The sequence below is a fragment of the Narcine bancroftii genome, chromosome 1 (genome assembly GCF_036971445.1).
Source record: "Narcine bancroftii isolate sNarBan1 chromosome 1, sNarBan1.hap1, whole genome shotgun sequence".
NCBI lineage: Eukaryota > Metazoa > Chordata > Chondrichthyes > Torpediniformes > Narcinidae > Narcine > Narcine bancroftii.
The window spans coordinates 218325944-218341786 of NC_091469.1; the positions used below are offsets into that span (position 1 = coordinate 218325944).

The 15843-nt window shown below is 39.9% G+C and overlaps 1 protein-coding gene across 1 annotated transcript in view; it reads left to right on the plus strand.

Annotated features, from left to right (window-relative positions):
• The window catches only part of adgrv1 (adhesion G protein-coupled receptor V1), a 537083-nt gene that overhangs the window by 87633 nt on the left and 433607 nt on the right, over window positions 1-15843 (plus strand). Inside the window, exons 22-24 of the mRNA XM_069918000.1 lie at window positions 3320-3693; window positions 8416-8586; window positions 10205-10385. Of these exons, the coding sequence (XP_069774101.1) occupies window positions 3320-3693; window positions 8416-8586; window positions 10205-10385 (726 nt within the window). The remainder of the gene's footprint in view (window positions 1-3319; window positions 3694-8415; window positions 8587-10204; window positions 10386-15843) is intronic.

Genomic DNA, 15843 nt, shown 5'->3' on the forward strand with positions numbered 1-15843 from the left:
ACAAAATTTGTCAGGTGTGCCCATTTGTCAGGTGTGCCCATTTGTCAGGTGTGCCCATTTGTCAGGTGTGCCCAAGAAGTGTGTGGACCAGCTGATCAAAGGGAGGTCATACTGGATCTAGTAATGGGTAATGAACCTGGTCACGTGACAAGCCTCTCGGTGGGGTGCATTTTGATGATAGTATCAACAATTTCCCGAGTTTCAGTATAGTGACGGACAAGGATAAAAGTGAACAAAATGGGAGAGTGTTTAATTGGGGAAGGGCTAATTACGATGGAACGAGGAAGGAACTAGGGAGAGTGAATTTGGAATAGATGTTCATGGCAGAAAGCAAAGAAGAACTGTGGAGGTTGTTTAGGGATCACTTGCGCCTGATTCAAGAGAGCTTTGTCTTGCTGGGACAGGGAAAACATGGTAGAAAAAGGGAATCATGGATGACGAAGCAGATGAGGTAACTGGTTAAGAGGAAGGAGGAAGCAAGCATTAGATTTTGGAAGCAAGGAACAGGAAGGGGTAATGAGATTTACATAGTAGCCAAGAATGAACTTAAGAAAGGACTAAAGAGAGGTTGAAGGAGGTATGAGAAGGCCTTGACAAGTAGGATTAAGGAGAGTCCAAAGGCCATTCTATTATTAAATAGATGGAAAGAGCAGAACCATGATGAAAATGAAGATGGGGCTGCTAAAGGATAAAGGAGGCAACATGTGTCTGGAGGCAGAGGATGTTGGGGAGGTTCTAAATGAATACTTTGCTTCAATATTCACAAGAGAAAAGGACCTTGACAAGGATGAGGTTGGAATAGAACAGGCTTGTGGGCTGGATGATGTTGAGATTAAAAAAGAGGAAGTGCTGGATCTTCTTAAAAACATTAAGATTGATAAGTCCCTGGGGCCAGTCACAATATACCCCAGGTGGTTGTGGGAAGTGAGGGAAGAGATAGCTGGGGCACTACTTATGATCTTTGAGTCCTCCTTGGCCACAGGGAAGGTTTCGGAGGATTGGAGAATAGCAAATGTGGTCCCCTTGTTTAAAAAAGGTAATCCTGGAAATTTCAGACCAGCAAGTCTCACATCAGTGGTGTCCAAGCTTTTGGAGAGGATTCTTAAGAATAGGATTTGAGCATTTGAAGATGTACGCTCTACTCAGGGACACTGAGTCATGGCTTTGTGAGGGGAATGTCGTGCCTCCTGAGCCTAATTGAGTTTCCTGAGATGATAACAGAAGAAATTGATGAAAGTAGGGTGGTAGAAATAGATTTTAGCAAGGCATTTGAAAACATCTCCCTTGAAGGACTTGTCCAGAAAGTTGAGGCATGAGATCCAAGGATGATGTAGTTAGCATAGAAGCACAACTCTGTAACAGCTCCAGTGATTGGGACTGGGGTTTGAATCCCACGTTGTCTGTAAGGAGTTGGTACGTTCTTTCCGTGTCTGTGTGGTTTCCTTCCAGGTGCTCCTGTTTCTATCCACCCTTTAAAACATACTGGGATTTGGAGGTCAATTGGATATAATTAGGCAGCACAGAATCGTGGGCCAGAAGGGCCTGTTACAATGCTATATGTCTAAATTTTAAAAAATATAAATGTTTAAAATTTAAATCTAAAAACCATGGTTGTGTAGATTAAAAATGGACATGCATGATGAAAGCAGAGTGGAGGGAAAGTGCCTGGAAGTCAGTGGCTAATGGAGTTCCTCAGGGATCTATTCTGGGACCCCTGCTCTTTGTAATTTTTATAAATGAAGAAACGGGAAATTAATATAGATGAAGTGGAAGGATGGGTAAATGTTTGTGGATGATATGAATGTTGGAGGAGCTGTGGGTAGTGCTGAAGGTTGTCAAAGATTATAAAAGGATATAGTCAGGATGCAGAGATGGTGGGTAGATGGAGTTCAATCTGGATAAGTATAAAGTGATGCATTTTGGAAGGTCATTTTGGAAGGTACAGGTTTAATGCTTACAGGGTCAGGTACTTAATGGTGTTGAAGAACAGAGGGACCTTGGGATCCAAATTCATACCTCACTCAAGGTTTCCATGCAGCTTGATAGGATCGTTAAGAAGGCCAACAGGATGCTGGGCTTCATTAATAGGGGGTCAAATTCAAGAGTCAAGTGCCATATTGCAACTCTACAAATCGTTGGTGAGATGATAATTGGACTATTGTGTTTAATTCTGGTTACCTCATTATAGAAAGTATGTGAAATCTATGGAGATGGTGTTGAGAAGATTTACCAGGATGTTGTCTGGATTGGAAAATATGAGGTAGGGTTTGCAGAGCTAGGACTTTACTCTTTGGAGCGAAGAAAGATGAGAGGAGACTTAAATAGAGGTCCACAAGGTTCTGAGAGGTAGATACAAGGTGGGCACCCAGTACCTTTTTCCCAGGCCGGGAATATCAAACACCGGAGAAGATCTGTCCAAAGTGAAGGAAGGAATATTTATGTGAGACATCCCGGTAAGTTTTTTTGCATTGAGTTGTGGGTACCTGGAATGCCCTGCTGAGATGGTGGTGGAGACTGAAACATTTAAGAGATTCCAAGACAGGCACATGGATTAAGGAAAAATAGGAAGGGTTCAGTAATTTTTGTATTTTTTGGGATGAGTATATGTGTTGGCATAACACCGAGGGCTGAAGGGCCTGTACTGTGCTGTAATGTTTTATGTTAAAAGAGTGTGGCCACAGGGCTGTAAGTGATTTTGAGCATGGTTTAAAATTCTGCAATCTCTCTTTTTCAGTGTTTTCAATATAAACATCAGAAAGCTTCCAGTATTATTTTTGAAACTTTTTTCTCTAGTATTAAGTTGAAAATGTGGTCAAGTCTATTTGATCTTGAGCTTAAAAGAGTGTAAGAGGACAGAATCAGTGGGACGAGATATCCCTGAGGCGCGAGTCTAGAAATAGGGCCATAAATGGTTCATCACAAGGCAGCAGTGAGGAGGAAGTCCTCTTCTGAGGTGAGCATATTGAAGGCTGGATGGATTGGTATAAATTTTGGTTCTGGTGATCAACAATAAAATGGAATTGAGGCCACAAATTGAACTGCCATATTCGAATTGAATGGATGGGCAAACTTAAACTACAAGTCCTACTTTTAAAGTTGAGCTCAATGAACAACTGTTGATTTTGTAGTATTACAAATTGTTTAATTTACATTACATTCATTGGATTAAATCAACTATTTGTGTTATAACGTCTGAACCACCATTTTCATGTTTCACATTGTTTTGTATTTTAGATTGATGAACATAAAATCATTTTCATCTAAAATATAATTGTTTTTTAAAGTTTTATTTGAAGTTTGAATTAATATGCATCTCCAGGGCCTGGTATTCTAACTGTTGGGGCAAATACTGATGGGCAGAACAGGTTCACCGGACTGATGCAAGATGTGAGAATATATTCTGGCAAACTGAACAGAGAAGAAATCCATGAAATTCATGCAACTCCAGCCAAGGCAGATCTGCACCTAATATCGGGATACCTCGAGTTCAGAAGAGGAGAGAGAAATAAGTCATTCATTGTGGCTGCCAGAGATGACTCTGAAGAGGAAGGGGAGGAATTGTTCGCCTTAAAACTAACAAGTGCATCTGGTGGAGCTAGAATTTCACAGGATAATGACATGGCCAGACTGCGGATACAAAAAAGTGATAATGCCAATGGATTGTTTGGTTTCACCGGGACTTGCATTCCACAGGTGAAACATTTATTTTCCAGACTGTATATTGCATTTAACAGGCAGATGTTTACATGTAAGATTATGGTCAAGTTTAATGAAATTATGGGCTCATATATATTTGCAGCAGGTCCAAATCTCTTCCACTTGTGACTCACTGTCAAGACCAAAGGTAGAAATACTTATCATTTATTTCCTTGAGGTTCAAGGCTGCAGGTGTTCTCTGTGGCAATATTTTCTATCAGCTAGGAATTTCAGGGCAATTCCTGTAAACCTGTTTTCAGAAATGCGCTCCTTACCACGGTCTCTTCCAAATTCCCTTTTTTTTTGTGATGTCTTAAGAGATTTTAATAAATCATTCTCTAACAAATAAACAAACAAACCTATTCATCTTAAATCTTTACATTCAGTTATTCCAGCCATCACTTTTGTAGGGTTTACCTCATTTCTAGTTTATCCTGTCAAAATATTATTTCATATCAAGATTAATCTATTCCCTTGCACTTTTTTCAGCTGACCTGCCCAATGTTATGAATGAATGTGGCAAAAGTAGACAAAGGATGAGTACAATATCAACATTTAAGTATGAGCCACACCCATTAAATAATTTACTTTGCCTTTCAAGCTATGTTGTTGTCTTTCCTGAGAGTAAATGTCTGAACTATGAAGCAAGTACCCCATGTGCTGAACTCGTCATGCTTCTTTTGGGGAAAAAAGGTCTAACTTTGTTTCAGCCAATCTTTTCAATTACAGATCAAAATCTATATTTAAAATTGTTAGATGTAATTTATCTGATGCGCATATGCCTGAAGTTTCCTGGGAGCAACAATCCATTTATATTTGACAACTTGCTAAATAAATACTCTCTTATTCAAGTGGATCTTTTGACAGAAATTTCTGAAATGAAGTTTTCTTGATCTTGATCTGTGAAGTCCTGTACAATGAAGAGCATTCGAATAGAGTCCCACAGGTTGTTTTGATAGTTATTGTTTTTATGTCTCTAACATTCGCATTGTAATACAAATCAAAATTACGTGCAATTAATTTTTAATCAAAATTTATCTCCTGCCTTCATTGGTCAGAGCATTGTGTTCAAGAGTTTGGGACATCATGTTACATCTTTACAAGAAGCTAGTGAGAACACACTAACACACTAGGCATATTCTTTGCTGTATTGTGGGAAGGATGTATTTTAACTGGAGAGATTAGGGAAAAGATTAAAAATAATGTCATCAGGGCAAGATGAGACTGGATATGTGGGAACTTTTTTCCCTGGAGCAATGGAGCTGAGGGTTTATAACGGTGGTTTTCAACCATTTTCTTTCCACTCACATACCACTTTAAGTGATCCCTATGCCATTGGTGCTCTGTGATTGGTAAGGGTTTGCTTAAGGTGGTATGTGAGTGGGAAGCGAAGGTTGAGAACCACTGTTCTAGACTTAACTGTTTCTGAAATATTTTGCTTGAGAAAAATGGTCATTGGCCCTTTTTCTTTGGAGTTATGAAACAGTGCACGTTATGAGTCAATTAGGTACAATTCAAACAGTGGTTTTCAAACTTTTTCTTTCCACTCATATACTGCCTCAAGCAATCCCTTACTAATCACAGAGCATTTGTGGCATGAGGATTAGTTTAAGTGGTATGTGAGTTGAAATAAAAAGGTTGAGAACCACTGATTTAAAAAAAATCACAAGGGACATTGATGAGAAGGATGTTCAGGTCTTTTTCACCCACAGAAAGTGAGTGAAAAACAAGAGGACATAGGTTTACAATGAGAGGGGAAATATTTAAAGGGAAACCAAGCACCAAGTTTTTCCACAAAGATCGTTGTAGGTATAGGGAATGCACTGAAGATGTTATATATTTGGATTTTCAAAAGGCTTTCGATAAGATGCTGCATGTTAGGCTGCTAAATAAGATGAGGGCCCATGGAATTTCAGGGACGTTATTAGACTGGATAGAAAATTGGCTGATAGGCAGAAAGCAAAGGGTTGAAATTGAGGGATCCCATTCAGGATGGCTGCCTGTAACAAGTGGTGTTCTGCAAGGGTCGGTCTTGGGGCACTGCTGTTTACAATTTATATTAATGATTTGGATTATGGAATGAATGGCTTTGTTGTCAGATTTGCGGATGACACTAAGATAGGTGGTGGAGCAGGAAGTATTGAAGAAACCGTAAAATTGCAGAGGGATATAGACAGATTGGGAGATCGGGCAAAAATATGGCAGATGAAATACAATGTGGAGAAGTGTTCGGTTCCACATTTTGGGAGTGGAAATAAACAGGCAGAAAACTATCTGGATGGGGAGAAAATTCAATCCCTTGGAGGTGCAAAGAGACCTGGGCATCCTTGTGCAGAGTAATCTAAAAGTTAATGCCCATGTGGGATTGGGAGTGAAGAAGGCGAATGCTATGCTAGCATTCATTTCAAGAGGAATAGTGTATAAGAGTAGAGAGGTGTTAATGAGGCTCTATGGGCACTGGTGAGACCCCATCTACTGTGTACAGTTTTAGGTCCCCTATCTTAGAAATGATGTGATGTTGCTGGAGCGGATGCAGAGGAGATTTACTAGGATGAATCCTGGAATGCAGGGGCTGGAGAATGGGGAATGCTTGGCAGCTGTTGGGTTGTATTTGTTGGAGTATAGGAGAATGAGGGAGATCTCATAGAGATATTTCGAATATTGAAAGGTTTGACCGAGTGAATGTGGATAAGATGTTTCCCTTGATGGGTGAATCGAGGACAAGGGGTCATAGTCTTAAAATTAGAAGTTATCTAATGAAAACGGAGAGGAGGAAGAACTTCTTTAGTCAGATGGTCATGGATCTGTGGAACTCACTGCCGCACAAAGCAGTGGAGGCCAGATCACTGGGAGTATTTAATCAGGAAATGGATAAGCATCTCATTAGTAAGGGTATCAAAGAATATTGGAGAAAAGGCTCGAAATTGGAACTAGGTATGAGCATAGTTCAGCTTGATGTAGAGTCACTGAACAGACTCAATGGGCATAGTGACCTGCTTCTGTTCCTTTATCTTGTGAATAGGCTGCAGTCGCTGTGATTGTCGTATACACACTGAAATGTTGGAGGAACCTGGCTGGTCTATTCAGAATCGATAGGAGGCAAAGATATATTACCGACGTTTCAGGCCTGAGCCCTTCTTTTTTTAAATTTTTTAAAATTTTTCACACTATGAATCATATTGACCAAAATACACAAACCTTTCCCTCTTGAATATACACAGTCATTTTCTCCCCTTCCCCCCCCACTCCTTTCCCTCCCTCCTTTCCACCCACTCAACATTCAACATATATGATACATTAAACCCATTAAACAATGTCATCACACAATGAAAATAAACAAGAAAATTGTGTCATCTACTTTTACACACTGGGTCAGTTCATTTCGTCTTCTCATTCTGTCATTTTAAGTGGTGAAGGTCCGCGGTAGGACTTCTCTGTTGTGTTCCATGTACGGTTCCCAAATTTGTTCGAATACTGTGATGTTATTTCTTAAATAATATGTTATTTTTTTCCAATGGAATACATTTATCCTTCTTCAAGGAAAAATCAGGATATATCAGAAAGTTTCAGAATTCAAACAATGGGGGAGGAGGAATCCAGGTCAACTGCAAGAGCATGTGGTAGAGGCAGATCCAATTCTGTTTTCAAGACATTTGGATGGGTTGATAGATAGGAAAGGTTGTGAGGGATATTGGCCAAATGTGGGTGAATGAAATTTCTCAGTTAGCCATCTTGGTGAGCATGGCCCAAAGATCCTTTATATGTGATGTATGACTTAAAAATTAAAATGTATAAATCACTGGAAAACAATTTGTTTTTAAAATTTAACTTAATTCAATCAAAATGTGAAAGTTGCTTGAAGCTTGTCCATCCCTCTTACAGCCTTTGGAACAACTGGAGTCATTGTCCTTGCCAATTTCCCACTGTAACAGTTGGTCCTCCATCAGCCAACACAGGAAGTTGAATAACACTTGGCATGAGGGCTGTCTGGAATTTGTTAACTTCTGTTACTTGTGCAGAGTTAATGAAACTGGAGTTCTCTGATAGCAGGGAACTGCTTGTGTATATCTGGACAAGTGGATCTATTGCAGTGTTTAGTATTTTGATCTGGATGCCAAGCACCTTGCATTCTTTAAGATTATTGGAAATTCCATTAACATCTCCTTTCAGACCGAACAGAAATTGAATCTCCAAGCTCAATTTTCCACAAAGATATTGATGCTGTGGGGCTGTCATTTCCCTTTATTTGTTGTTCTTTAGGGATTGAAATGGCCCTCTGTCTCTTTTAAATACAGCTGCAAAATCCCAAATTCTGATGTCCCCACGAAGTCTTAAAATGTCCCTATCTACCATGTTTTTACATAGTATAATGACATAGAATAATGACACTTTAGTGTCATTATTCCACAATCTTCTATACTTTGTGGGTTACCTTGCTTGAATAGCATACAAAACAAAACATTTTACCCTCTTGGTACATGTGACGATAAACAATTCAGTCTTTTTCTTTTGGTGTTATTTTTACTGGCAGTGTAGCAGTATTGTTTGAAGTTGGGGTCCTAAATGTCTACCAGTTATAGAAATGATGCTATTTAATTGTCTTCTACTTAATTCTACCTTTATCTTACTCTTGCAGAATGACCAGTGTGTTTTTTTTTAATGGGGGAGGATCTTCTCAGAGTTTCTGAATAAATGTTCTTTTGTTTTTATTATTTGCAGACATCTTCTGAAGGATCTACAATATCATGTGTTGTCGAAAGAACGAGAGGAGCCTTGGACTACGTTTTTGTGAATTACAATATCACGCAGGTTGAGTTTGACAGCGGCAATACCAGTGATTTTGTCAACTCTACTGGTACAATCACCTTCAATCCCTGGCAAAACTCTGAGGTAAAAAGAAACCTAACTATCAAAGCAAGTTAAATGCAGGGCTCTGCAGCACTTTTGACCATAATTGGGTATCGCTATGCACCTATATTCTTTAAATTTTGACTAACAGTAAAAGGCAAATGTAAGTTGAGGAAACTACAACTCAACAGGGCCCTGGATGGATATAAAGATAACACAAAAAAGCTCATGCAGTGCATCAGGTCAGCCATAAAGGGCCATGAGATATTCCTCGAGGGCAGGATTAAAGAGAATCCCAAGGCTGTTTGTGCTTTCGTTGAAAGCAAGAATATAACTCTGGCAAGGAAAGGACAACTCAAGGACAAAGGAAGGAATTTATATATGGAGTCGGAGGAAGTGGGTGAGGTACTATATGAATATTTTGCATCAGTGGTCACCAAAGAGAAGGACATGTAAGATATAATTTAATTTAGACATATAGCACTGTAACAGGCTATTTTGGCCTACCAGTCCATGGCACCCGATTACACTCCATTAACTATACCCCCAGTACATTTCGAACGGTGGGAGGGAACGGGATCCCCCAGGAAAATCCCACGCAGACAAGAGGGGAAACATACAAACTCCTTATGGACAGCGCAGAATTTGAACCCAAGTCCTGATCACTGGCTGGCACTGTAACGGTGTTGCGCTACGCCAAACATACCGCCCAACATGTGGAGTTAGCAAAAGTTTTGAGCATTTTGCGATCAAGAAGGAGGTGATTTTGGGTCTTTTGAGGAGCGTGCAAGTGGCTAAGGCCTCGGTCTGATTGGATATATCCCAGGTTATCGAAAAAGGTGAGGAAATGGTTGGTGCCTTGACAAGGATATTTGTATCCTTGCAACAGGCCGAAGTAGCTAATGTTGTACCTTTGTTCAGGAAGGAAAGGATAATCCAGAAAATGGTGGAAGGAGATACAATGGTAACATTTAAAAGGCTTCTAGGTAAACACATACATTGAGTCGGATGGAGGGGTATCATGTGCAAGCAGCAGAGTTTTAGTTTAACTTGGACATCACATTTGGCACAGACATGTGGGTCACAGGGCCTGATCCTGTGATGTCTTGAATTTCTGATTTCAAGTCCATGCATGTTGAAGGTAAAGTTAATGATAGATTGTAGTTAGTTTCGAGGCAGTTTTCAAGTGTCTCCTGAAATGAGCATCAAGTTGGTGGAGTGGCAGCTCTCCCAGTCCATTTGTGGTAGATTCCAGAAACATAACATTGGAAAGCTCTGGACAAAGACTGGTGTCCATGCTGTTGAGTGCTGGTGATGTGAAGGTAGCAAATGAGATGCCCATGGAGGATGAGTAAATATCCTCGAATGGGAGACTGGAATGGAGAGATTTTTTTTTTGGCAAGGCCATCAGGTACAGAAATGATATTTAACAAATAAAAACAGGGATGTTCTCTTTGTTTTACTCACCTTGACAAATTAAAACATTATCTGTAATTAAAAGATGTCAATTTGTTATATAATTATGTTTATAGCTAAATTTGTCAAAAGTTTTGCCTTTTTTTGAATAGTCTCAACATGCTCAAAAGTTATTGACCATTTATAACCATCTTCATTTTGTTTTTGTAGCAATGATCATTGTGGTGCTTTTACTCTCTTGAAGGTTTTGAATGTGCATGTTCTGGATGACGATTTACCCGAACTTGCTGAGCACTTCATAATTTCCCTGATTTCGGCAATACCGGGAGATGGAAAAATGGGCTCGACTCCAACTAGTGGGGCCAGTATAGACTCAGAAAAAGCAAACACGCAAGTGGTAATAAAATCCAGTGACCACCCATATGGTAAGTATGTTAAATTGTTCATTTGCACGTGTCAGAGTAGTCATATTTATCACAGTGTAGTTAATGATTATTTTGTGTTGTAAATTTAATTTTTTTTAATTTAAATTTTAGAGATACAGCACGGTAACAGGCCATTTTGGCCCAGGACCCCATGCCACCCAATTACACCCCCCAATACGATTTTGAATGGAGGGACGAAACTGGAGCTCCAGGGGAAAACCCACGCAGACACAGGGAGAGCACACAAACTCCTGACAGACAGCATGGGATTCGAATCCCCGTCCCAATTGCTGGCACTGTAAAGGCTTGCACTAACTGTTACGCCAACCGTGCCACCCTGTGGTGTGGAGTCTGGGATAGGAAAAACGCCACGATGCTGGAGGAGCTCAGCTGGTCTATTCAGCAACCATAGGAGCCAAAGATATATTGCTGACATTTCAGGCCTGAACTCTTCTTTAAGGCTTGAAGGAGGGCTCAGGCTGAATCAACTGTTTATCTTGGTCTTCTACAGATGCTGAAAAGACCAGCTGAGTTCCTCCAGCATTGAGGTGCATTAATTCCAATCAGCCTATCATGTTACATTGTGGGATTGGAAAGCCACCACCTGTTTTTGTCCCAACCTCTAGCTGCAGAGAAAAGTGTCCAATGCCTGTACTGCAGAATTTTGCCAACACCTGATTCCAGATCATCATTTATTGGCCTGTGGTAAACCATTAAATTGATGCTCACCTCATGCAACTTTCCAGGCACCTTATGCATTTTTGTGAGGAAGCATGTTGTGAATTGAAGATGTAATGGACCAGATTTTACTCCAGCAAAAAGTGAACACATTTGGTGTTGGTTGGACTTGTCTTCCATTCTGAAATATTTAATAGTTTTGTGTGTGTGGTTATTATATATGCTTATGTTGTTCAAATCATAAACTGAGATCTGATGTTCAGGAAAATTATTATTAAAATTATAATTATTTTATCTAATAAGATTAAAGAATTGTGACATTATACAAAACAACTGAGAATAATATCTAAATTAGACTGTGCGAATTTATGGTTAGATCATGTCAAGAAAGGGAAATTGAAAAGAAAAGATTTGTAATAAGCACAGGATTGTGATTGCAGGAGATTTTTTAATTTTCTAAGTGTAGAATGGGAAACCCATTTTGTGATAGGGTTGGAGGGATTGAAGTTTGTAAAATGTGTGCTGGATAGTTTTACAGCAATATGCCGAGGTACCAACTAGAGAAGGGGCAGTGTTGGATCTACTGTTGGGGAATGAGATGGGTCAGGTGATGGAGATATGTGTTGGGGAGCACTTTGGGTCCAGTGATTTTAGTACCATTAGCTTCAATGTAGTTATGGAAAGGGATAGGTCAGGGCCTATGTGTTTGAGTGGGGTTGGGGGGGAGGAAGCTGGATTTGAGGAGATGCGAATGGATTTACAAGGAGTTGATTGGGATGATTTAATTTAAGGGCAGGATGTAGTAGAGAAATGGAGGTCTTTTAAAGGTGATATTTTGAGGGTACAAAATCTTTGTTTCTGCTAAGTTTAAAAAGCAGGGTCAAAAGATCGAGAGAGCCATGGTTTTCAGGGATATTGGAAACTTGGTTTAAAAAGAAGATGGAGACCTACAATAAATAGAAGAAACAAGGTAAAAAATGTTCGGAGAAAACATTGAAAGAAAGAAATTAGAAAAGCTAAAAGAAGGTACAAGGTGGTTATAGCAAGCAGGGTGAAAATGAATCCAAAAGGTTTCTACAAATATGTTAATAGAAAAAGGAAAGTGAGAGATAAAATTGGTCCCTTAGAGAATCAGAGTAGACCACTGTGTCTGGAGCCAATAGAGAACCAGATCTTTTCTTCGGTATTCACAAAAGAGAAGGATATTGAATTGTTTAAGGTAAAGGAAGCAAAGAGGGTAATTATGGAAACTATTGTGATTAACAAAGAAGAAGTACTGGACCTTTTGAAGCATATTAAGGTAGATAATTCTCCAGGTTCTGATGGGATTTTCCCCAAGAACTTGAGAGATGTTAGTGAGGAAATACCAGAGGCTCTAATGTCATTAGAGATTGGAATAGTGCCAGAGGATTGACGTATTGCACATGTGGTTCCTTTGTTTAAAAAGGGTTTGAGGAGCAAGCCAAGCAATTATCGGCCTATAAATTTGACATCTGTGGTAGGTAAATTAATGGAAAGCAGTCTTCATGATAGTGTGTGTCTTTATAGAAGTATCTGATCAGGAATACTCAACACAGATTTGTGCTTGGAAGGTCATGTTTGACCAATCTTGTTGAATTTTTTGACGAGTTGATTAGGAATGTTGATGAGGGTAGAGCAGTGGATGCTGTCTACGTGGACTTCATTAAGGCCTTTGATAAGGTTCCGCATGGAAGGTTAGTTAGGAATGTTCAGTCGTTAGGTATTAATTTTGAGATAGTCAAATGGATTCAACAGTGGCTGGAAGGGAGATGCCAGAGAGTCATAGTGGATAACTGTTTGTCAGCCTGGAGGCTGGTGAGAAGTGGTGTGCCTCAGGGATCTGTATTGGGTCCTTTGCTGTTTGTCATATCCATTAATGATCTGGATGATGGGGTGATAAATTGGATTCATCAATATGCAGATGATACTAAAAGAGGTGGATCTGTGGATAATAAAGAAGGTTTTCAAAGATTTGGACAGCTTAGAAGAGTGGGCTGAAAGATGGCAGATGGAGTTTAATGCTCATAAGTGTGAGGTGCTTCATTATGGTATAAATAATCAAAACCGGATATGGATAGTAAATGGGAGGGCATTGAAGAATGCAGTGGAGCAGAAAAATCTAGGAATAACAGTGCATCGTTTCCTGAAGATAGAATCTTATGTTGATAGAGCGATAAAGAAGGCTTTTGGTATGCTGGGTTTTATAAATCAAAGCATAGAATACAGGAGTTGAGACTGTACAGGTCAAATTTAGAATACTGTGTGCAGTTCTGGTCACCAAATTATAGGAAGGATATCAACAAGGTAGAGAGAGTGCAGAGAAGATTTACGAAAATGATACCTCTGTTTCAGAATCTAGATTACAAAGAAAGTTTGAACAAATTAGGTCTTTATTCTTTGGAGTGTAGAAGGTCGAGAGGGAATTTGATAGAGGTATTTAAGATTATGAGAGGGATAGAAAGAGTTGATGTGGATAAATTTTTTCCATTGAGAGTAGGAGAGATTGATTCATGAGGTCATGAGTTAAGGGGCAAAAGTTTAGAAGTTTATTGAGGGGGAACTTCTTTACTCAGAGAGTGGTGGCTGAGTGGAATGAGCTTATGGGAGAAGTAGTGGCAGCAGGGTCAATTTTGTCATTTATAGAAAAATTGGATTGGTACATGGATGGGAAGGGAATGGAGGTTTTGCGGAAACTGCCAAAATGTTTGGCCTAGAAGTCAGCCTGAAGAAAACTGAGGTCCTCCATCAGCCAGCTCCCCACCATGACTACCAGCCCCCTACCCCCCCAATTCTCCATCGGGCACACTGAACTCAAAACGGTCAACCAGTTTACCTATCTCGGCTGCACCTTTTCATCGGATGCAAGGATCGACAACGAGATAGACAACAGACTCGCCAAGGCAAATAGCGCCTTTGGAAGACTACACAAAATAGTCTGGAAAAACAACCAACTGAAAAACCTCACAAAGTTTAGCGTATACAGAGCCGTTGTCATACACACACTCCTGTTTGGTTCCGAATCATGGGTCCTCTACCGGCATCACCTACGGCTCCTAGAATGCTTCCACCAGCGTTGTCTCCGCTCCAACCTCAACATGCATTGGAGCGACTTCATCACCAACATCGAAGTACTCGAGATGGCAGCGGCCGACAGCATCGAATCCACGCTGCTGAAGATTCAACTGCGTTGGGTAGGTCACGTCTTCCAGAATGGAGGACCATCGCCTTCCCAAGATCGTGTTATATGGCGAGCTCTCCACTGGCCACCGTGACAGAGGTGCACCAAAGAAGAGGTACAAGGACTGCCTAAAGAAATCTCTTGGTGCCTGCCACATTGACCACCGCCAGTGGGCTGATATCGCCTCAAACCATGCATTTTGGCGCCTCACAGTTCAGCGGGCAGCAACCTCCTTTGAAGAAGACCGCAGAGCCCACCTCACTGACAAAAGACAGAGGAAAAACCCAACACCCAACCCCAACCAACCAATTTTCCCTTGCAACCGCTGCAACCGTGTCTGCCTGTCCTGCATCGGACTTGTCAGCCACAAATGAGCCTGCAGCTGACGTGGACATTACCCCTACATAAATCTTCGTCCGCGAAGCCAAGCCAAAGAGAAGAAAAAGAGGAGGGTAATGGGCAAGGTGCAGTTAGCTGGGTCTAGAGGAGAGTACTTGGTTTGGTGTGGACTAGAAGGGTGGAGATGGCCTGTTTCCATGCTGTAGTTGTTATATGGTTAATAGTGAGAGACGAAGAAACCAAATAGAAAAATAAAAATAAGTGTGTTTATGTTTTTAAATAAAATATCGAAAACAGTTGTAAACCATTAATCTAAGAGGATCAAGAATATATGGGCAACATCTACACATGCATCAAGAAACATGTGTAGGGGAAAATAGACCTGTGTTGATTTACTTAAAGTGTTCCATATGAATTCCATGCAATCAAATTGTGTGTCTCCAATTTTCGACGATGAATTTGGTTGGGTGAATTACCATTATCTGAATGATGGTGATATAGGGGTCACCTATACTTGAGAAGAGGGTGTTGATACTAATAATGATGGCTTCCTCTGTCATGTATAGTCATTAAACAATGTAATTTTATCAATTAATATTCCAATAAGAGGCAGATAAGGAGATTTCATACCTGCGAGGCAGTTTGACTGAAGGTTTCAGCAACATTGGAATTTTAGCAATTAAATATCCATGATCTGAAATCCCAGAACTATTTGTTCTTCAATGACACAACCATCTGCAGAAATTTGGGTAGAGTTGTGGTTTTGGTGCTTTACTTAAAACTGAAGATGTCATAAACATTTAGAAAAAGAGGGAAAACTAGGAACTGAGAAAAGAAATGAAAGTGAGGTGCTTAAGAGAAAGATGAAATTTTATATATTAAAATGCTATTAATGCAATTTCAAACTTTCTCTGTATTTTTTTAAAAAACTAATTTAAATCAAATCCCTTAACTGCTTTATTTGGTATTGTTGGAGAGAGTGACATAATATTAACGACATGTGAGCAACTTGTATTAGCTTTTATTTCTCTTATGGGCAGGCAGGCGGGCTGCTCAAATGGAGGGACATTACCCCACCTCATTGTCCTCAATGATAAAATTTAGGGAAGATTAGATGCTCAATATCCAACATGAATTCAAATTTTCAAACACTGTGGAGATTCTTTTTGAGTTACCTTGATAACTGTTGATTTGTTTTGAAGATAGAACTGTTGACGAATGAGGTAATTTATCACGGATAAA